Here is a 22,279-nt window from a genome sequence, read left to right as displayed (position 1 = left end):
CTAAGGATTGTAATCCTATTTGGCCTTATTTTAGCATTAAGTCTAAATGTAAAATTATATTGTATGCAACGCTGTTGATTACAAATAAATGAATAAAATAAAAAAATAAAATAAACAAAATTTTCTAAAGTTAATTTTGCAATACTGTCCTTAATTACTTCACCGTGTTGTTTTATCTGTGATTTAATACAGGGTTTTCCTTTTGCTATTGCCTAATAACGGGTAAGTATGCAGAAATATTTCCTTATAATATTCTAACTTTGAATTATTTGTATGTGAAACCAATCATAAATCGCTTTATATATTGCTGAAAACTGCATGAGAAATTCTTTGAGAAGTTTAAAAGATCTAAGCGAATGGCAGGCCGTTTGATTTTGACAATAAATACTTTGAAAGATGTTTACAATTAATATAAATATCGGTCATACATACCTATTATTATAACACAACTGTTAACTATCAAAAAGTTGGTATCCCCAAACCAAAACACACGTTTCTGTACGCTACCATATCATCAGCCACGTCAATATGGATATAAAGAAGGTTTTTGATATAAATAATGTTTGTCATAAGATTATTTTAACCATTATGAAACACTAGCCTATATATAACCCTCCTCGACAACTGAACTGTTCAACACAGAAATATTTTTGCTGTTCCTGCTATTAGCGCGTTAAACCAAACAAACTCTTCGGCTTTATGTGACAGTGTGTGTCTAGCTTTACTTTTGCTATTACTGAGAACTTATTATCAGAAAAACCCAATTTCCGAACGACCGCATGGTTACTAGCCGAACGTGCTAATTCCCGGACCAACAAAGCATCTTTACTACTCGTAATAACAATTAGCGCAAAAGTATGCATACTTATTTGTTTGTTTCTAGCGTTTGGCACATAGGTACATTTTAGATAATATTTAAAGTATTTCGGATCAACCGTCAAACCGATCTTAAAGAAACCTCGTGTGTTGGACTTCGGACACTATTATGCCCAGGAAAAAAAATCATATAAATTTAAAAAAAAAAAACAAAAACAGGATGTGGAAGATATTCCCGACAATAGTAGTTAGTAATTTCTTACAAGCATTTAGTAATAGTTAAGTGTTCCAGCTTGGTTAATTTTTTGCATGAATCTTGAAATACAGTAAAACAAATGAGTGAAGGTAATATATTATTTTAATTATGTTAATGCCAATGAAGTTAATGTTTATTTGTATAACTAAGTACTTTTATTGAATATTCAAAGTTAGCCAGTAAAAAAAATGTAGAAGTTTTATTTTAAACTGTCAACAGTGCTTGTAATTTATCTGTTCAGAAATTTCTATACTAAATGGACGTTAACATTGAGAGCTCTGGTGCTATATCCACAGAGAATGAACACAGATTCTGAGTAAGCTACTTTATATGAATAATTCCGAGCGAAATAGAATGACACTGGGTAGGTACTATTAATTAAATTTAGTTTTGTTTATGCCTGAGTACTATGTCTACGTTAACGTAATCTTTGTTTTCTATATAAGTACTAAAAATCTACATTAAAACAATAAATGAATATTCCGTGTATTGAAAAAGACAGAAAACTATAAATCATTTAAACCTCAATCAAATCTCCAGCCATCAAAGTCGAAATAAATGAATCGAATACAATCGTAAATCAAAGCTCACTCTTACTTACTTTCTTATCAAAGCGGGGAAAGCATCACAACACAAAACTGATGTAATAGGTACCACCAATAAACACAAAACTAACACATAACACACGGGAAAAACTATAAACGATAGAATAATTAAAGTTTCAGCAGCGTTTTGCAGTAAAATACCTATGTTTATTGATATTTACGTAAATAGGTAGGATTGTTAGTCGAATATACGCGCGCGTATAAACACAGCGCGGGCTAAGTGAAGACGAAGCTGTGACTCCGCCGTAAACTTTTTGTGCTACTCCTTTTAGAGATCAATGATGCATTACTAAATTACAGAACACGTGCGTGACAGAGCACGCGTTAGTTAGGGTTCCGTATATTCGTGTTGATAGTAACTTAAAGTAAGCGGCAATTATTGGAATAAAAAATAAGCGAGTAAAACATTTATGTTGACCCTTCAAATTGTTTTCGTCCGCTTACGCTATCTGATGAGTAAATCGCTCTCAAATAAAGGGTTCATTAGTGTTTTATTCAAAACTATAAATCTAACGATGATTGAGGATTAGTTTCGAGGAAATTAAATTCACTATAACGTGGATGTGACGTTAGTAAAAAAAATTACAGTAATTCCATAAATTGGGTAAATGAATAAACTTTTGACAACTGTAAGCAATTAAAATGTCAATTGCTTTGCTTTATGTGCGCCAGAAATTTAGTAGCATTTTAATTTTAACGAATGTGCTAACAATTCTTATTTAATCAATGAATAGTTTTCAAGAAATAATTAAAATTATATTTGAATTGCCAACAGGTTATTTGAGACTAATCCGACCGTAATGACTAAGGCACCCTGAGGTATCTTTGATAACATATTGATTTGATTGTTTCTATCACAAGAAAACTTCAAGCTAGTCAACTTTCGGGTTGCCGGACTTCCGATGAAATAGGAACTTTAAGAAGAAATAGAATCTAGTCGTAGATTTGAATCTTTGCTAGCTTAGAATCACAATAAAATAAGGATTCATTATTTATTATTTGGAGTAAAATAAGCTAATTAAAGGTTATATATAGATGCATAAACAGACATACAGACTACCAGATAGACAGGGTAAAGCTATGTCTGACTACGGAACCCTAAATAATAATGATGGAAAACCCGTTCCAATACAAAGGTATGTTTCGATATACGAGTAGGTGAGTTGTAACGATACGATGTTTAACAATCAAGTTTTATGCATGTACCTTTGACAGCCGTCGCATTAATTACGAAACATAGCTAACACTGTACGTTTTAATTTGCTTTTCTTATCTTTATTAGAAACTTGAGCTGACTCAAGTTGTCTGTGTTCCACATATTATTTCACCGTCGGGATACCATTACACAATTTCAGACGAGATTTCAGTCAAGGGCTAACTTTAAGTGGAATAAAAAAAAAACCCAATCTGTCAACTGAAGATTTTGGATTGGATTTATCATAGGGTAAATATTTGCCTGAAATTTTAATGAATCTACGTTATGTATTTCAGGACGAAAAAGTCATAGATAAATTTAAAAAAATTACGATATTTTTGTTTAATAGATACCTATATAGAAACTTTTCATCATCCCTATCTGTAATAGATTCCACGTATATTATCTTGGCCATCTTGGAACAAAAACCTTTGATACAAAAAAAAATCAAAATCGGTTTATCCGTTCGAGAGCAACGGGCAGACACGCACACCCACACACACAGGTCCAACTTATCCTCCCGTTGTATTTGCGTCCGGGGTTAAAAAAGCATAATTTGGTTGCGAAAGTTGTTTTTTGTGTGCTCATCGGATTTTTTGTATGGGGTAAACAGATGGGCACCGCTTAGCAGCTGGTAGAAAAGTTGGTGTATCGGGTGGCAGGCCTTACTGCTTATAAGAAAAAGAGTATAGACCCGCCATGTTCCAATTCTGATTTGTGCACTTTAAAGAATCGTTAAAAGTGCACAAATCCGAAAATGTTAAAATGTGTTACATTTTATAATTGAAAATAACCCCCGACAAAAAGATTTCCCTTTTAGTGTAAATTGATACCCATATTGAGCGAAATATATTAATTAATAATATATTAAATGGCGAAATATATTTTTTTCGCCATTTTATTGTCGCTTCCACCTTGAATTTTATCATAATACATAGTGTTTTAAAAAAAAAATGATCTGTTGAAATGAACAGACACGTCAAACTTATAATTCCCCGTCTTTTTGTGTCATTTACCTAAATCTCTCTTTGTTCTCTTTTTGTTTTATTTTATTTTGACATAATTATCATCCTTAAACTATTAGGAATAAGGTATATAATATAAACCGCAACTCATAATAACGACCCCCTCTTTTATAAGAGGGGTTATTCGTCCTCTCACTGTTTCCATCTCCATCTTATCTTAACAATCTACCTTACCAGCCCACACCATGACCCGGGTCTCCTTCAAAATGAGAAGGGTTAGGCCGTAATCCACCACGCTATCCCAGTGCGGATTGGTGGGCTTTACACGGGTTTGAGAACATTATGGAGATCTGTTAATTGCTTAAAACACACATAACTTAGAAAAGTTAGAGGTGCGTGCTGGGATTCGAACTCGGCACCCTGAAAGTGAAGCCGAAGTCCTAACCATACATAAGTGCAGTGACAGGACTACATGAATAAAGAATATTTGAATTTTTAATTTATTACAATTTTTCACTCATATACCTACAAGTAATTCACAAGTAAGCAAAAAAACTGCTTAACACAGATTGTTTGTTAGGTTAATTGGATTTTTTTGCTGAGGTAGATTGTTAGCAAACATGTTGTATTGTGCAATACGAGCCTCAGCATGCCTATGGGTTTCGTACATTGTATATACCTACTACTTAGTGCCTCATGCCGCTCTAGTACGTTTACATCATCTTTCGTTCAACGAAGAATTATCAATAGCTTATAACAGTCCACTGTTGGACTTAGCGCCTCTCCCAACGGGAGGGTTTGTTATTGCATTAAATGGTACTCGTAACACAAAGTACGCTATTGCCCATTTTTCGTTATATACTCTTAGTCGCCTCGTACGACACCCGTGGGCAGAGTGGTGGTGAAAACTGTATTCTGCCGTCACCACACGGCAAGGAAGGAAGTCTTGATACTCTGAGAATATTGAATGACCTTAACTTCAATATTCGCAGAGTATCACTATAGTAAACTCTATTAATCTCGTGTCTTGTATAATGTTTTATGTCATCTTTTATTCATTTGTCTCATAGTTCTATCTAGTTAGTGTAAGTGGCCCTGCCGTACTAACAAGATGTAAAATAAATAAATAAATTATGGAATGTAATAAATGTAATATTACAACACATTCTATCATTACACCGTACGTACCTTTCTTATGTATAAATATAAATAAATTCGAATGTTTGGCAACGAATACGAAAAAACTTCTAGTAAGCTTATTTAAATTTCTATCTGTCTAGAGAGTCACACCTTTCATACGCTTGAACCGATTTTGATGGAACTTTCACAGGCATGTAGAGGTTGCTTAAAGTAGTGTTAGCAACACCGAGTTCCGTGAGTGACGAGCGATGCTGGCCACCTTGGGCAGCTTGTCTTGGGTGCAAAACTGCGCGTCATCGGAAAAACCAAAAGCGATTGCAGCCTGGGGCTTGAGGAATTGCTGGTCTTCTCCGCTGGGTTCCCGAGCCGAATAGACGTCTTCAGACTTCTAAATCTAATGCATTAATAATAAACGTATTATTTATACCGACTTTTATTGAAGTAAGAAATAAACGCATCGCTTATCATCGGTATACGAACATACAAATTCTACGTAGACGGTTTCGTCCATAGTCATCTATGCTACTCCATAGCTGATTTTTTAAACGTAACCTTACACCAGAATTAGTTTCGTAGATTTTTTTATAAAACGTCAAATTGGTTCCTCAGAAATTTGACATTATGACCATTTTTGAAAAATGGTTTTTATCAAATATAAGAATGTCATTTCCATTTTGTTATACAAACTGTCAATAATGAACAAAAAATCAAAATGCGATCACGCTTGGCGCGTTCTTTGTCGAGAGGTTACTATTGTTCGTGTATTATGAGACCAAGTATGCTTTATTGAATGGATGTTTACAAGTCAACCACTTTCTAAGCATTTCATTTATAACCGACTCCGAAAAAGGCGTGATTGAAACGGGAGATAAGAGATAAATTCTCACACAGGTCGATTGAAGACCAAATCCCAGGACCAATAAACTTTTTCGGACGGCCGATTGGCGGTTTGCAGTGACCCTGCTTTCTGAGTCCAAGGCCGTGGGTTCGATTCCCACAACTGGAAAATGTTTGTGTGATGAGCATGAATGTTTTTCAGTGCCTGGGTGTGTATGTTTATTATAAGTATTTATGTATATTATTCATAAAAATATTCATCAGTCATCTACCCATAACACAAGCACAGCTACGCTTACTTTGGGGCTAGATGGCGATCTGTACGTTGTCCAGTGGCGTGCATATAGGGTATGCACAGAGTATGCAAATTATATAAAACGAAGTAAATCCCCAGTAAGAGTTATAAAAAACTTAAGGATAGGCAATGTAAGAGTTATAAAAAGCCTTCCCTTAAGTATTTATAACTCGTGCTGGAGATTTTCTTCATTTTATATAATCAGCATGCCCCGTGCTTATACCCTCTATGCACGCCACTGGCGTTGTCGTAGTATTTATATTATATAAAATAAATTTTTTGTGATCAAATTGTTCTTATTCATTTTTGTTTTAAATATGAGTCTGAAAAGAAGTTTAAATGTTTTGTTGCCTTACCATTACATACGGGGCTAGGCGGGTTTGTACCCAGGGCTCCTAATTGATTAAAAAAAACCATTCTTACTTTTTGGCCCCTAACAAACAAGCCTCGAACGAGTGGAATTGAAATAAAAGTTATTCGAAGCAGTTTTGCACCTTTAAAGTACTTCGTCATCAGCCTGGCCTTAAACTGCTCCCTGAGGTGCTTAGAAATTTTACAGCCACATACCTGAGAATTCTTTTAAAGTAGGTATTTATTGCCTATTTCAATATAATCATCATCATCAACGACTCATTACCGGCCCACTACAGGGCACGGCAGGGTGATTGCGTATCCCGAGACGGGCTCGCGACAGGCGTAAATCTTGACTGCTGTCAAACGTCTCTTTTTCATACAATAAATAAACAAAAGTGACGTTTGTCAGCAGTGATTGCAAGATTTACGCCTGTCGCGTACGTAATCACCTTGCGGGTCTCCTCTCAGAAGAATATAGCTTTAGAGCGTAATCTATCACTTCGGTAGGGATCGGTAGACGCCTTTTGAGAATGTTATGCAGAACTCATATTCATAGACTCATATACAGAGACATCATATTTTAGTTAATTAAATGCCCTAACTAGTAGGCTATCACAGTATCACATAATCACCGCTATATAAAAAAAAATCAAAATTCATTTATTTCAAGTAGGCCTAGTTTATAAGCAATTTTGAAACGTTTTACGGTTCAGATAGCAAAATAAGATAAAAACTGAATAGATAATATTTTTGCCACAAAATTTTATTATTACATTGTCGCTTTTGAAAGTTGTTTTTAGACCTTTTCTTCATGTATTTTATTCTTAAACGTGCCCTTTTTCTTAGAAGCCCCATATCCTTTTTATATCAAATTTATTTTTTGTCCTTTCCTGGGCGTAATGACTTCGAAGGGCTTTCTGTAATTACAGAAAAACGGCCAAAATGGGGTCCGTAATTTTACGCCAAAGAAGCGTCTGTAATTTTATCCTTAGGTGATTTACATTGTGCAAAAATGTATGATTTTGAGTAAAAATATTATTTTTGCAATATAATGATATATATCTTATTGTTTTTTACCTATGTTCAGTGTTACCACCTATTAATAAAATTTGGCACATATTATATAGAATCCTGGAGATGCACAAAGAATACCTTTTTTCGGAATACACCAGGCTAACGTTCCCGAAATATTAAAAAAGAATCTTTGTAACCTATTATTGTGATATTCTTACTCACATTTAGTATTGCAAAAAAACCTAACCTATGCTGAAAAAGATAAATATATAAATATTCTATAAAAATACACACATCACCCCCCATCTAGCCCCAAGTAAGTGTCGCTTGTCTTGAGCATACTAAAATGACTGATGAGTATATTTTATGAATAATATACACAAATACCTACTTATAATATACAGATGAACACCCAGCACTGAAAAACAACCATGTTTATCACACAAACATTTTCCAGTTGTGGGAATAGAACTGACGGCCGTGGACTCAGAAAGTTGATCGATATAAAAAATCAGTACATAAATATTTTTTCTGCATAGAGGATTGTAAGTTATACCTGAAATGCCTATCTACCTAAAATTATCATGCCTACTACTATCCTTAGTTTGTCCTGAATTAGTTGTTGTAGTATAGTTGTCAGTCGTGTATTGGGGTCTGGCAAGACCTCCTTTGTGTTAACACTCATTTGCTTTCCTAGCTGCGTATAGTGTGTGGATTGCGTTTTTGTATGAAGAGGTGTATATCGAAGATTACTTAATAAATTAGTTAAATGTGTGGAAAAGGTTGTACGTTTTCACACACATCCTCACAGCACCACAAAAGAAGTAGTACTTATCGCAACCATGTTCCAAAGGCGGCCTTATTGTCCTTAAATGACAAAGGTATACCGAGAGTGTACCAATACGAGTAAATACCCCATTCCTAATGTGGTCTACCCAATTTAAAGCAATAAGTACGCCTACGTCAATTAATCATTTAACGATTCGTCAATTTGGTGACTTGGTGTGTGGCATTGGAATATTATCCCATATTGAATCAGGTTAAGTACACCTATACTGTATGTCTGTGCGTATGTACACTCTTATCTCCACAGTTAGGAGACAAATTTCAATGTAGTTTTAATTCAAAAATAAAAGTAGACGCCTTTTGTATCTGTGAATTCTCTTTCTCTTTTATAGTGTGAAATGCCATTCAACGGAGCATATAGCTTAGAGAACCAATAGAATTGGGGTCCTATGGTGCCGAAATGTTGACCCTTCACCGGTAAAAGTAGCGTTGGACAGACTAGATCAAACGAGCAGAGGCCAGACGCTGGATCCAAGCGGCACAGCACCAGCACACGTCAAATAAATATCCATTTGTTGATATGATGATGAAGATGATGAGAAAACTGACGTGGACGATTTCGCGAGTAACAGCTAGAAAATAATAAAACAAATATTAGGTAAAAAAAAACATTTATTGAATCATTATAATTGAAACACGACGACAGGGAATACCAAAGAACAATTTGGAAGGTAGAAAGAAAATAAATAAAGGTAAAGTACGTTACATAAACATAGAATAAGCAAACAGGTTAACGAAGACCTGGGTGGATGCCTAAATCAAGACAACGATTTGAAGAAAATACAATGCTTGGCTCGTAAAAACTATAAAAGTCACAACCTTTATAGTTTTTTTAGCCTTAGTGCCCAGATGAAAGTCTCAGAGATGTCATAATTTTCACGAGTTTGTCTTGTCCGTCTATATTGTCGTACCGCTCAATGGGATGGACAGATTTGAAGTGAAGATGCAGTTTTTTGCAATAACTTTGAATAAGTTAAGCGCAGGTTCCTAGATGTCGTGACCAGGTTTTAAATTTTCTATTATTCACAAAACTAAGCTGAATTCGATGCATTTTTTTTGTCTTACACAGGCATATTACTCTAGGAAGACTTTATAGATATATATATATAAGCCACAAAAAGTTCCTGTGATTTTTTTTTTATTGAACCGTCAAGAGTTTTTGAAATTTATTTTCAATGCTTTCCTTTATCGAGATGTTAGATTTCAGTCCTGGTGAGCAAGAATGGTTATCACTCAATATCTGGTGTCCAATTCTCATGATCGTTTGGACTAGTCGGCTGGAAACAATCGCCCTGTTTATAGAATTATCTTCTGCGGCGTCTCCAAGGGGAACGTTGAATGTGCGAATATCTTGCGCCTGTGAGATATTACCTGTTGTAAGCATACGGATTTTAGAATGAATAACTTTTCTTATTTCAATACAAGCTTATCAAAAATAGCGAATAGCGGTAGCGAGCAAAACACTCTTTGTCTCAAAGAAACACCTAAGATCACGTCTTTAACTCAACATTAATATGAGGTGGCTTTATACAAAACCCATATTAGTCTATGGTATTGAGTGCTGGACTATTAGTAGGAAAGATGAAGAAGCCCTGGGAATTTTTGAAAAGACTAAGGACCATATATGGTGAGGTGGAAGTGAATGGTCTGTGGCATATCAGGTACAATCACGACATTTATGATATCTTTGGGGAGCCAAAAATAATCCAGCCCATAAAAATCGGACACGTTCAACTCATGGATGATGGACTAAGGAAGATTATGACGTACAGCCTGATGGGCGGAGATCCATCAGTAGGCAAAAATTGCGCTGGATAGATTGAGTAGACAGAGATGCACAGATAGCTTTATCGGCGTGAGAAACTTGTGGACATGGCACAAGATAGAGATAGGTGGAGAAATTAACTACAGAAGGCCCGGGCCTACATAGGGCTGTAATGCCAATGATGATGATGATAGGCTAATCATAATTGCAACTAAACCTGGTGGTAAGGTTATGATGCAGTCTGATATGGTAGTGGGCTAACCTATTAGGGCTTTAGCAAGTATATTAAAGCCACAGCTTTAATCGGTTTCGGCAGCTTATCGGAATAATTAATCGCATGGCTACACGTCTTTGTTGTTGATAACTAACCACGGCCAAAGCTTCATACCTGATAATATTTTATCTGTTCAATTATATTATTCAAATCAAGTTCTATGGTACACTCGTATTACAGCGTCCCAGACAGACATAAAATTGGAGACGAAAAATAAGATTGTAGTGATAGCTGCCTGCCCAGTTGTATTCTAGAGATCAGTAGATGAGGACAAAAAGAAAATGAAAATAATATATTAACTGATTCCTTGGTCTAGTCGATAGCATATTGAACTACAGATAACGAGGTCCTATATCCCAGGTCGGGCCAAAAATCATATACTTAAGATGTTGTTTATTTTCTATTAAAAGACCCGCCCGAAGTTAGGAAATTAGCGGTGTCAAACTCCGAGAACATCAGCCGTCGGGTTCCTGTTATTTTTACTTATTTGTGGTGATAGTCGGTTAAAACCCACCAATCCGCACTGGAGCAGCGTAATGCCTGGTCTATGCTGTTAAACCGACTTCTGAGACGAGACCTGTACTTAGCAGTGCGACGTTAAATTTTTGGACTCTAGCTTGAAATCATTTTTGTATATAACGTGTCTCACCTGCAGATCTGAAGCCGGTCCGATGTTCGACATAGCAATACGTGTAGCCAATGAAGACACCAGCTGCAGTCGCTGATAACGTCATTATGAGGAGGCCTGCGGTGAACACCATGCATATCATCCATCTTGGTTTGCTGCAACAAAACGGAGTGTTTCAGTTTGTATTATCAACCTTCCGACTTCCTTCCCGGTCTTATAAAAGGGAGGTCTGAATTTTCTCTTGTAATAAAGACTAAGACAACAGGAGGTATGTTTGTATCGTTCGAGTCCATAAGGGACTGAAGTGTCAAATATAATTTTTATTATTTCTTGAAAAGTATGTATTAATTAAATAAAAGCATTTGTTAAATTACTAATCAATTTAATAAAATATTTGGGACACGTATTAGAGTTTACGAAAGTTTTATTATTTATCCTTTTTATAAATTTACTGTAACATTTGTCTAGTCTAAGACATTTTGTATTTCGGTGCGATGTCGCGTAGAAACCGATTAGGGGCATGATACAATACTCCCTAACAATAAACCTAACCTGGGCTAACCCAGGTTAAAGTGTTCAAGTGTCCACTCTTATAGGAGAGTTAGTCGACTTCGTTCCCGGTCTTATAAGTGGAAGTTTCCGGGTTCGATTCCCGGTAGGGGCAGTAAGTATCTGATTTTTTTACTAGTCTAGTCTGGTGGGAGGCGTCAACTGTGGCTAGTTAGTCACCACCTGCTACCAGTTACCGTTCCGGTACGATACCGAGTAGTTACTAGTGTTTATAGTATCAGTGTTTCAATTAACAGGTTTTTAATAATGAAATCTATATAATACTGAATAATGAGACAGCAAATAATGAACAACTGCTAAACCATTATAACGCCTGATAAATGTCTTATATTAAAACCATCGATCCAAGAAATCGATATGTTCAAGTTGATCTTTTATACTTTTAGCTAGCGAATTTAAAATGGACAATCGGAATTCGGATTGTGAAAATCTCATATATTTAAGTCTTAAGATGCTCCGGATCTTACCCCTTCAAAGAATCGGGAAGATTCTCTGTTTTTAGAATAGTGTACCCTGTCATTTCGGAAAATATAAATATTTAGGTAATTTAATAATTTGCAAGTTTTAAATGGAAACAGAAGACAATAATATTAAGTAAATTAAATTGTTGAATGTGAGAACAGCTGTTCCTTCATTGTTGTTTTTATTATTGTCAAAGAGTATATAAAGAATGTTGCCATACCCATTAAAATAAGCTAGAATGCAAAAGATTTTTTGTTAAAAAAAGGTTTTTGTTTTTTTTCATATAGTTATAGATGCAATCACATAAGCCCATAAATGATGATTAGATAGAGCGCGATTGGCTATAATATGCCTATTTATATTATAGGTAGTGGAGAAACCGAAGAGCATTCCAGATCTTTGCAGTGCAAACAAGATAATATTAAATGGTACCCAAAGGTTTTCTTAAAATCGAATAATTTAATTTGCCATCGTCTGTGAAATGCGAACCTCATCGGGTAAGCGAGCTTGGTAAATAGTGGGCGCTTTCCAGAGATATAAATCCCTATATAAATCACCATCTTTAGTGCTTACCAAGAAGCGAAGGTTTCTAGTGATTATAAACCTTATAAAAACACTAGACGCACGGACCTATATTATACTATTAGAGGCCTATTAGAGGCGTGGCATTTGCGAAGTACAATGTGCCGATTTGGCACATCTAAAAGCCAAAAAGAGCAAAAGAAGAAGCAAAATCAAAGCAAAAGAAGAACACTGGACATCATAAGATGCATTGTCTTTGATTTTTCTTCAATCCGTATACTCCACACCACACAGATCCTCGGCAATGTCTTTTCGCTCCGAAACAAGAGCATCATAATTGTTAAGACTTAACAATTATTAATTGTAAATTCAACATCTCCTCCATCTTCTTGATGTTCTAAAAACTATTACTAACTACTGTTTACTTGATGTTTGTATTGTTATTGTCACAGTGCATATTATTAAAAATAATGGAGTTCATTATTTTTATCACATTTATTTTTATCAGTAATCTAGGATACTTACTCTATCCAAAGATAATGACAATTAGGAGTTACGTTAGGCTGTTTTCTTATGTTTACATTTTTTGAATATTTTTATACTTTTACATTTTTTGTATAGTATCTTATTGTATATTCTTTTTTACACTATTTTAAAACTCTAGCTTTATCTGAACTACAATGTGTTGTTGCCGCAAGTTTACTTATTGTATAGGCAACATGCTGTATATATGTGAGAGGTCAGTAATAATATAGATATATAAATGAATAGCTATGGACCTACGGCTTAGCTCTAATATGGATTTACTTATATAACTAAGTTAAACGGCATAACCTAATAAGAAGCTATATGAAAATTATTACCGACAGGTCTGGGGTCGTTATATTCAGTTATTTTTTTCTTTCTGTAGTCCGTTTTAATATGTAGCGCATAAAGATAAAGCTTTTGTTTACAAAGCTCAATAGAATCAGAACTGTAACCCTTTAGTCTTCAATGAAATTGCTTTACAAAATTACCACTTGCAACTTGGCTCTGAAACTTTAAGTAAACAGTAAGTTCCCAGATGATATTTATCTACGAGCCTCATAAGAAAGTTCAGTCTTAAAACAAAAGCCTAAAACAAACAAGGAGGGAAAAGTTTAATGTAAATTTTAAATAACCAAATAACCCGAAGTCAAAATGGCTGGCCTCTTTTTAGCTTAATTGATGTCAATTTTAGTTTACAGATATCCTTCTACACGATACAAGGTAAGGATAGTCTTACCTAGTATCTTTAGTAGTAAGTAGCAGAGCTTTGTGACAGAGTTCGTCCGGGGAAGTACTGCCACCATGTTTATTTCTGTCGCTAAGTATTATTATAGGGTAATTATAGGCACACAAAGCTTAACACCTACGTCTAAGGTTGATAGTCACAGGGAAGCACGTCGTAGACCGTGTTCCTAACATGGCCTGTGAAGTGTAGTTTTTTTTATAGGCCATGGTTTTCCATTTACCATCAGGTGGGCTTTACCATATTCTTTGTCTGTCAATTATAAATAAATAAATAAATATAATATACTACGACAATACACACATCGCCATCTATCTCCAAAGTTAGCGTAGCTTGTGTTATGGGTACTAAGATAGCTGATGAATATTTTTTTATGAATACAGATAAACACTCAGACACTGAAAAACATTCATGTTCATCACACAAACATTTTCCAGTTTTGGGAATCGAACCCACGACCTTGGACTCAGAAAGCTATTTTTGGGGCGGTTGGTAGACGTCTGGGAAATATACAACGGGTTCCCCGGACGTCCAATAAAGCCAACGAGAGGGACATGCCGTGGTGGTATTTAGTTCGGGTAAACGAGTCCCACATAACCTCTGTCCTGCCCAAAAGGACCGAGGTAGCCATAAAGTTTTTCTTCAAATTATAACTATAAAACATCGTCAAATTATAACTATAAAACATTACTATCGTTTTCTTGGTTAAAAGTTGGATACCACCAGATATTTAAAAAAATCAGGTAACATTTATTAAAGAGATTGCAGACAAAGTATAACTTGAAGTGGAACAAAAACACAAACATGATGACGTTGTTCAATCTTCTTTACACTTGATTTCACAGGTTGGTATCATGTTGCGCTGCGACGTCGGTGGTTACGTGCATAGTCACCACATTGCTTATAATGCTGGCCCTTGGCATCGGACTCGGCTATAACTACTGCTACGTTGATATGGAGACCGGCAGATATAAAGAGGGTAGGTACCTTTTGTTAGCAATACAGCAATATTATAAATTTAAAATGCATATCAAAATTTTCGGAACCGACAGGATTTGAAGACTTGAAAGACTGTTGTAAAAAGGCATATACTAATTTCGGCATCGACGGTAGGAGAGCCGTAGCTTAATTGGTGAAAGCGCTCAGGCCGCGATTGCCAGAGAGTCGCAGGTTCAAATCCTGTCGGTTCCGAATTTTTTTTTATGCATTTTAAATTTATGAAATTGATAATTCCTCCAAGTGTAGGTAAAAACACTAATAAAAATTATAACACAGCAAAAATTATTTTGTTAAGCACTATCGTGGTTAAACACTACTACTACTGCTCACACCCTAGCGATCTTATGTAACTTACGGCAACAGGAAACTATTAGGATAATATTTATCAGGATTCAGTGAATTCAATTGAAAAATATAAATAAGCTTTTAAATTTTTCAATTTAATTCATGGAATCCTGATAAATATTGTGCTTCAAAATAAATATCCGAGAATAATGCCAATTACTATTGGAGTGCATAGCAATTTACAATAATTGTATGGGTATATGCTGAAAAAAAAAATGGTTTAGAAAACTTTACAGAACTTATATAGGTTATACAAGGAGTTATAGAAAAAGCATTACAGAACAGCACAAAAGCTAAGTAGAAAAGCAAAAAACTCATGACTTGATCCTCACAGGTGACGCCTTTTTATTTAATATTCTGGGATAACTGATGTGATCAAAATATTAAGCCTTTAAATTTTTCAATTTAATTCATGGAATCCTGATAAATATTGTGCTTCAAAAACAGAGAAAAGCCACATTGAAAATTATTTCCTCCAAAGTTGGTCACCTATCTAATTTTTCATTTCCGCTTCTTGCATGCTTATCAGAGTATTACTCTGTTTTATAGTCGATGGTTTTCTACATACCATTAGATAGGATATCGGCTTGGTCCGTCAATTATTAGTATCAATTAAGCGAACTTACTGAAAATCTTACGTTACGATAATTATCAGCATTTAGTGATGCAAAACGGGTTGAACGCCTTTACATATTCTCCAAAGATTCGGAGAAAAGATACTTACTAATATGGAAAATTAGTTCCTTAAAATTTGGTTACCTATCCAATTACAGATAATGATCAGCGCAAAAAGGAGCCTTTGAGCCGACATCGTCTAGAGCGTGGCACTAAGGCTATTCAATGTCCTATCACTCCCAGCACTGACAACACTATTTGCCTGTCTAGATGGCTTCGTTGAACCTCTAAACGATTATCCTTTCTTTTTCTATGTTGTTTACGTGTAAGACTTCTACCAGGTTCTACCTAAGTCTTTTCAAAGTTTAATACTGTTTTGCAGATACTCTGTTTGCAACATTGAAGCCTATCGACATTCACGCAACGACGAGCAAGTCCGATTTGATTGTGATACATCCAACGCCCGAGGGCACTACACAACTATCGGTGGATATCGCACCAACGATGGTCGTCTCGTTATTCGGTGGGGTCGACTTCTCTGTGCTCATACAAAAGTTGAAGAAAAAAAGACAAAATTGCACGCTGCATTTGATAGTTTAATTTGCAATCTTAAATATTTTGAAGGTGTTCTTGGACGTGCGCAAAATATCACTTATAAAGGTCAATACTTTGATAGGTGATATTTGTAATGCGTATTTACTTTTCCGGCCGAGTAACGGAGTACGCTTGTAGCCGAAACTGATTTATAGAAATGTAAAACTCAGGACGGTTCTTGTTGGGGTTCATCTAGTTGACCTGCTACGTACGTACGACGTACTTGGTCTTAGGTTATAATTATTACTCAAATAGTATAAGGTCAAACGACAATATATTTACCTTTATTAATTAATTCTTGGCTTTTTATTGGAATGTTTTCTTTAATTAAATAAATAATTGTATACAAGAGCATGTATTTTTTTGTTTTCTTTCTACGTCCTTCTGTTCCCACTTGGCTCCCCGTATTGCCTATTGACAATCTTCGTGCCGCATTGGTGAGTACATGTGGTCTTATAACTTAAAAATCTGGGTTTATGGCGTTTGCCCATAAGTGGGAAGTTAATAGGGTGTGGATGATGATAATAGATAGATGAAAAAAGAAACAACAGGTGCCAAGACAGTACAGTAACCGTTTTATTTCTTTGTTTTTCTTCCTCAAACAATAGACATGATATATGGGACTCGGAGTCACTTATGTATATCTCGAACTCAAATCTAGTCTCTCTAAATTTTTAATTTTTTTCGGGGTTTGGTTCGCATCCAGTCTGTGGGAATTTAGTCATTAAAGTAAGAAAAAAATTCTTATTCTTAAAATTCTAAATTCCTTTATATCACGTAGGTTATTCCTATATATAAATATAAGCACTCTTGAACTGTATAGTCTGTCTGTTTGTCGTGACTCTACCACCGGCTCGGAAGACAGATTCTACTGAGAAGAAGCCAGCAAGAAACTTGGCAGTTGGAGCTTATATTAAGTGCCAAATTTTATCAAGGTGCAGTTCTTCAGAAAAACATGTAACAAGCAAAGACTAACTGACGCACTTTCGAAATCTGCATTTATAATATTAGAAAGAAAAACAGAAAAAAGTTTATTTTATAAGTTAAAGTTAAGTTAACTTTGCGCCACACATTACAATATCAGCGATACCACGTATGTTATGTGTGGTATAACCTAGAAAAGGTGCCGGTTCAGCATTGTGCTGCATGCGCCAGTGGGAGCATACATCGCTGATTTTTATTGGATGAGTAGATATAGGTTTATATTTGAACTAGCGGTTCTCAGTATTTTATTATTATTATTGTCGTACTTATAACGTTTCTTGCGAGATTCAAAAACCGACATATTTGTCTGGAAGACTTCATCAGTTGATAGTTACCACACAACCGACGTGCCGCCAGGCGATTGAGCGTTCTGGTACGATGCCGCGTTGAAACCGATTAGGGGTATGGGTTTCAATACCTGTTATAGCCGTAACATGTTAGCCCGCCACCATCTTAGACTTTATCATCACTTACTTCGGTGAAACTGCACTCGAGGGCTAACTTGGTCCTAATAGAATCGAACAAAAAAACACGTAAAAAAACTCAACAGCCAATTTATCTTCTATCTATATATACAAAAATTCAAAGTCCTGACTGACTGATAATTAAAAAACAGCCTTTACCTAAACTGAGAACATGGACTTGGGTTAGATTAGCTAAGATTTTCTGAAAATCCACTCCCAAGGGTGTTAAAGAGGGTTTTACGTTTGCAAGTCTGTAATTTTTCAAGTGATATCCATGAAATTTGGTACTTTGGCTATTAATTAATAATATATTGCAAAACTATATACAATACAAAACAGGTATATTACCGTGGAACTGGCCTGGAATAGAATTGAAATATTTCCAAGATCTCGGTGCACAGCATTCGGGGTATTTTTTAAATATTATATTCCAGAAAATATAATATCCGAGAACAATGCCAACTACTATAGGAGTTAAGATGCATAGCAATTTACAATAATTGTATGGGTATATGCTGAAAAAAAAGTTTTAGAAAGATTTACAGAACCTAATATAGGTTATAAAAGGAGTTAGAGAAAAAGCATTACAGAATAGCACAAAGGCTAAGTAGAAAAGCAAAAAAAACGTATGACTTGATCCTCACAGGAGAAGCCTTTTTATTTAATATTCTGGGATAACTGATGTGATCAAAATCAAAAGTATAATCAAAGTAACTGTAATAAAGCTATGTAGTTTTACTTTTACCACATAATGCCAAAAATCCACTTTGTGAATTCGTTGTTACCATTTGATTTTTTTTATCATTAATTACAGATCCTTTAACATTTAATTTAGGTATAAATTTTCATCGTTCAAAAAATTACATATATTACATGCCACGATATACGAGTACTTTGACGCACTTAATAGTGTTTTTAGTATTCTCTTTGGGTTTAGAGACACATAGTGTCATATTGTCTATGCTAGCTGACTACATTTAGTTTATATCCTCTCTGATTACGTTGTATATATTGTCTTACACGCTTTGCTTACTTATGTTTATCTTCTATACTTATGTTTTGTCTAATTAAGGATAAATATATAATTTTGGCAGGTGCTCGCCAGTAAAGTTTTGTATTCTTTTCCGGTGAAACGTAATACAGATAATTTCAAACTGGGCCTGAACCTGGGTAGAAAACAATTATATACCCAGGGAAAGGATAAAAATTTACAGACAGAGACAGAGGAATTATCCCTATTTCTTTACTCACCATCGAGCCACAAGGCATCAAAATGTTTTGTATCGTTACGTAGAAAAGTTTTGTATCGTTTGACATCCCTTCAACGCGTACCCAGCGCTTAACTTCCTCATTTCTAATACGTATCGCAAAGATCCGGAACAGTCTTCCGGATTCTGCCTTTCCCGTGAAGTAAAAAGGCCACTTCCAATTACGACTGAATAGGCATCTTCTAGGCAAGCCCACTCCAACTTAGGCTGCCTATCCGGCTGCTCCATCAGGTCTGATTGCAGAGAAAGGTTAGTTAACTTATAAACAAAAAACTAAAAAAAACAAGATTCAGCTACCTCTGACTCTAACCTCTGTCTCTGGCTAACCGAGCAACTCTTATCTATCCATTGGTCATTAGTCAATGTCCATGCTACGGACTATCTCGAGTAGAGTAGGTGATGTGAGTTATGAAATATTTTTCTTCGCGTCGGATACCTTTGTCAACTTTTTGTTACGTTTGCGAGTCAATTCGTTACAAAAAAGGTCCAGAGCTACTTTGCCGTAAGATTGATGTGGATGAGAGTTCATGCAGCGAGCAGCGATCCTCAGATATACTTTATCCCTTAAATAATCACTCACGGCCAAGTACGCCTACTTTTTATTTGTACGGAATTCAATTAACTAAAATTTATTGTTCAGTGTTTTACTTCAGTACCTTTTGAAGTGCAACCAATTTATGCGCGGAGCAATGTGGTAAACAACTATAAATTAAACTTAACCTTTACAAAAGACTAACATTTTTAATTTTTTTAATTTTACAAAAGACTAAAATGTTGTTAGCCTTTCCCTAGGCGAAGTGTGGACAGTAATCCACTACGTTAGCCAGGTGCGGATTGGTAGACTTCATAAGCTTTTGAGAACATTATAGAGAACTCTCAGGCATGCAGGTTTCCTCAAGATGTCCTTCACCGTTTAAGCAAGTATTATTTTAAAAACTAACGCACAATAACTTAAAAAGTCGTAGCCCTAACCACTTTGCTGTCACCGCTTGAAGATTACACTAGAAACTAATTCCCGCGGCAAAACAAAGTTCCACACAGAGGAGACAAACACAATATAGCTAAATAAAATGAACTTTGAGAACTCTGTTGAAAAATCCGATTTACTTTAGAAACTTGTACAAATATGTAATAAACTACGTAATCCAAAACACGTTTATATTTTTCCCCCTTGGAAGCTTTCTGTCAAACAAGGATTGTAAACAAAACATAACTTACAATTTTGTTCGTCCTATCTTCCAACTTACAAAACTATTTTACTATTACAAAAAAGGATTCCACAAAACTTTTCTTTAGACTTTATCTTTCTAAAAAGAACACCCAATTAAAATATTTTAACATGTTCGCCATGCTTTCTTTCGTTGATGTTTATGTTGGAAAAGAAAATCTGCTGCTTCCCGGCGTTTTTGCAGAACCTGAATGAATGAATGAATGAATGAATGAATTATTATATAAATTTGCAGAACCTATCTGCCGACTCGATTTATTTCTGGTTAGCTCTTTTGAAACTGGAAGTCTGTAGGGACTCTACCCACTTTGGTCCACCGGTTCGAAAAGCTGATTCTACCGAGAAGAAGCTGGCAAGAAACTCGTTAATTTAAAGTCGAAAAGACCAAACCGCAAACCGAGCTCAGTTTATTTTGTAAAGAGTTATTTCTGTTTTATAAAAAAAAAAAACTTGTTTTACACGGTGTTCTTGGTGGCATTTTTCATGATGATTCAAAAACTATATAAGAAACTGTGTAAATTAGATATAATAAATAACTTAATTATTCCCTAAATTATAATAATATTGTATTTACTTGAATTTCAATACAGGATGTAGTTTTATTAATAGTGTTTCTATGTTCTATTTTTAAATATTATAGATATATTTTAATGGCGATGTAAAAGTGATATTTAATTGATAAACTTAATAATATGATTTATAAATATTATTTACACAATAACAACATACTTTGATGATTTGTAATGAAATAGTAAGATTATTGACAGCTGTCAATAATCTCACTCATTCAACGATATAAAAAGGCGGAGCTCGAAGGGGATTTATTATCTTGTTCTACCGTTATTTTCTAATAACTATTTCGACCTATGTTTATGGTTGAGTGGTTGGTTGGTTTGAGTGGTAGTAGAGATTGTTGTTCTCATCCGGGGAAGTACTACCGCGTTGCGTATTTCTGCCGTCAATAAGTATTGCTGTGATTCAGTCTAAATGACTTGTTTGTCGGTGTAAATACTTTCACATAAGGCTTAGCACCTACGCCTCATCATGTCTTAAGGACACAGGGCCGCACTTTTTAGTACGTGTTCCTTACCTGCCCTGCGAAGTATTGCTCTATTTATAGGTGATGGTTTTCCAGTTACCATCAGGTGCTTTATCCATCTAGGTTTGAAGACATTTATTTCCATATAAACACCTAAGTCACTTACATAGGAAATTTAATTTTCTATAATAAATTAATACAATTCGCCATTAGAATAAACTAAATACAATTTTACTATTATCTACTCATTCAATGTATTCGTCTTTAAATTTATTGGTATTACTTAATATATAAGAAGCTAATTTAGTTTTGAATACATTGAATGAGTTTACATTTTTTATAGGTATTTTATTATAAAATTTGGTGGTAAGGGATTTTTTACCATAATTTGTCCTAGTTCTAGGTAAGGTAAGGAAACTGGCTCGACGAGTTTTATTTTTCGTTTTTGTGAAAGTGATATTAGTGTGGATTGTTTTGTTTAATGATTTTCTTATAAAGATGCACGTGCTTTATATATATAATTGATGAATGTTCTTTATTTTAGTATCACTATAGATTTTTTTGGTTGAAAAGGTTGAGGCCATAGCCATTGGGAAAGGGTTGAGGCCATAGTCCACAACGTTGGCCCATAGCGGATAGGTGGACTCCACATACCTTTGAGGACATTATGTAGAACTCTCAGGCATGCAGTTCACCTTCACCGTCAAAGCAAGTGATTATTTTAATAACTTAAAACGCACGTAACTTAGTAAAGATAGAGGTGCGTGCTGGGATTAGAACTCGGCCTCCCGAAAGTGATAAGATGGACGCCAGGTCCCAAGGTGCTGGAATGGCGGCCACCAACAAGGTGGCCGACATCAAGCGAGTGACTGGGAGCCGTTGGAAACAAGCTGCCCAGGATCTCGGATTTTGGAACTCCCTGCAAAAGA

The 22,279-nt window shown here is 35.2% G+C and overlaps 3 protein-coding genes across 3 annotated transcripts in view; 1 reads left to right on the top strand and 2 right to left on the bottom strand.

The window, feature by feature from the left end:
• The window catches only part of LOC120629031 (glutathione hydrolase 1 proenzyme-like), a 67,611-nt gene extending 65,680 nt beyond the window's left edge, over window positions 1–1,931 (bottom strand). The window contains exon 1 of the mRNA XM_039897771.1: window positions 1,674–1,931. The gene's annotated coding sequence lies outside the window, so the exon portion shown is untranslated. The remainder of the gene's footprint in view (window positions 1–1,673) is intronic.
• A 7,530-nt stretch (window positions 1,932–9,461) lies between these two features.
• On the bottom strand, window positions 9,462–12,085 carry LOC120628785. The gene is made up of 3 exons (XM_039897405.1): window positions 12,028–12,085; window positions 11,012–11,145; window positions 9,462–9,694 (listed from the first exon to the last, which is right to left on the bottom strand). The coding sequence occupies exons 1-3, from the start codon at window positions 12,078–12,080 to the stop codon at window positions 9,462–9,464; spliced, it is 420 nt and encodes a 139-aa protein (XP_039753339.1). The 5' UTR covers window positions 12,081–12,085.
• A 1,106-nt stretch (window positions 12,086–13,191) lies between these two features.
• On the top strand, window positions 13,192–16,655 carry LOC120628971. The gene is made up of 3 exons (XM_039897678.1): window positions 13,192–13,283; window positions 14,660–14,793; window positions 16,156–16,655. Exons 1-3 carry the CDS (start codon window positions 13,225–13,227, stop codon window positions 16,371–16,373), a joined length of 411 nt encoding a protein of 136 aa, XP_039753612.1. The 5' UTR covers window positions 13,192–13,224; the 3' UTR covers window positions 16,374–16,655.
• The last annotated feature ends 5,624 nt before the right edge of the window (window positions 16,656–22,279 follow it).

Source organism: Pararge aegeria, chromosome 13 (assembly GCF_905163445.1).
Source record: "Pararge aegeria chromosome 13, ilParAegt1.1, whole genome shotgun sequence".
Classification (NCBI taxonomy): domain Eukaryota; kingdom Metazoa; phylum Arthropoda; class Insecta; order Lepidoptera; family Nymphalidae; genus Pararge; species Pararge aegeria.
Note: the sequence above shows the minus strand (reverse complement) of the source record. Positions and strands in the feature narration are given on the sequence as shown.

Coding starts and splice junctions, on each gene's coding strand:
- LOC120628785 (XM_039897405.1), bottom strand. CDS start 12,080: ATGACAGGGTACACTATTCTAAAAACAGAGAATCTTCCCGATTCTTTG. Junction 11,146..12,027: donor CTTCCCGATTCTTTGAAGGG/GTAAGATCCGGA, acceptor GTTTTGTTGCAG/CAAACCAAGATGGATGATAT. Junction 9,695..11,011: donor GACCGGCTTCAGATCTGCAG/GTGAGACACGTT, acceptor TGCTTACAACAG/GTAATATCTCACAGGCGCAA.
- LOC120628971 (XM_039897678.1), top strand. CDS start 13,225: ATGTGTTGTTGCCGCAAGTTTACTTATTGTATAGGCAACATGCTGTAT. Junction 13,284..14,659: donor ATGCTGTATATATGTGAGAG/GTCAGTAATAAT, acceptor TTGATTTCACAG/GTTGGTATCATGTTGCGCTG. Junction 14,794..16,155: donor GACCGGCAGATATAAAGAGG/GTAGGTACCTTT, acceptor ACTGTTTTGCAG/ATACTCTGTTTGCAACATTG.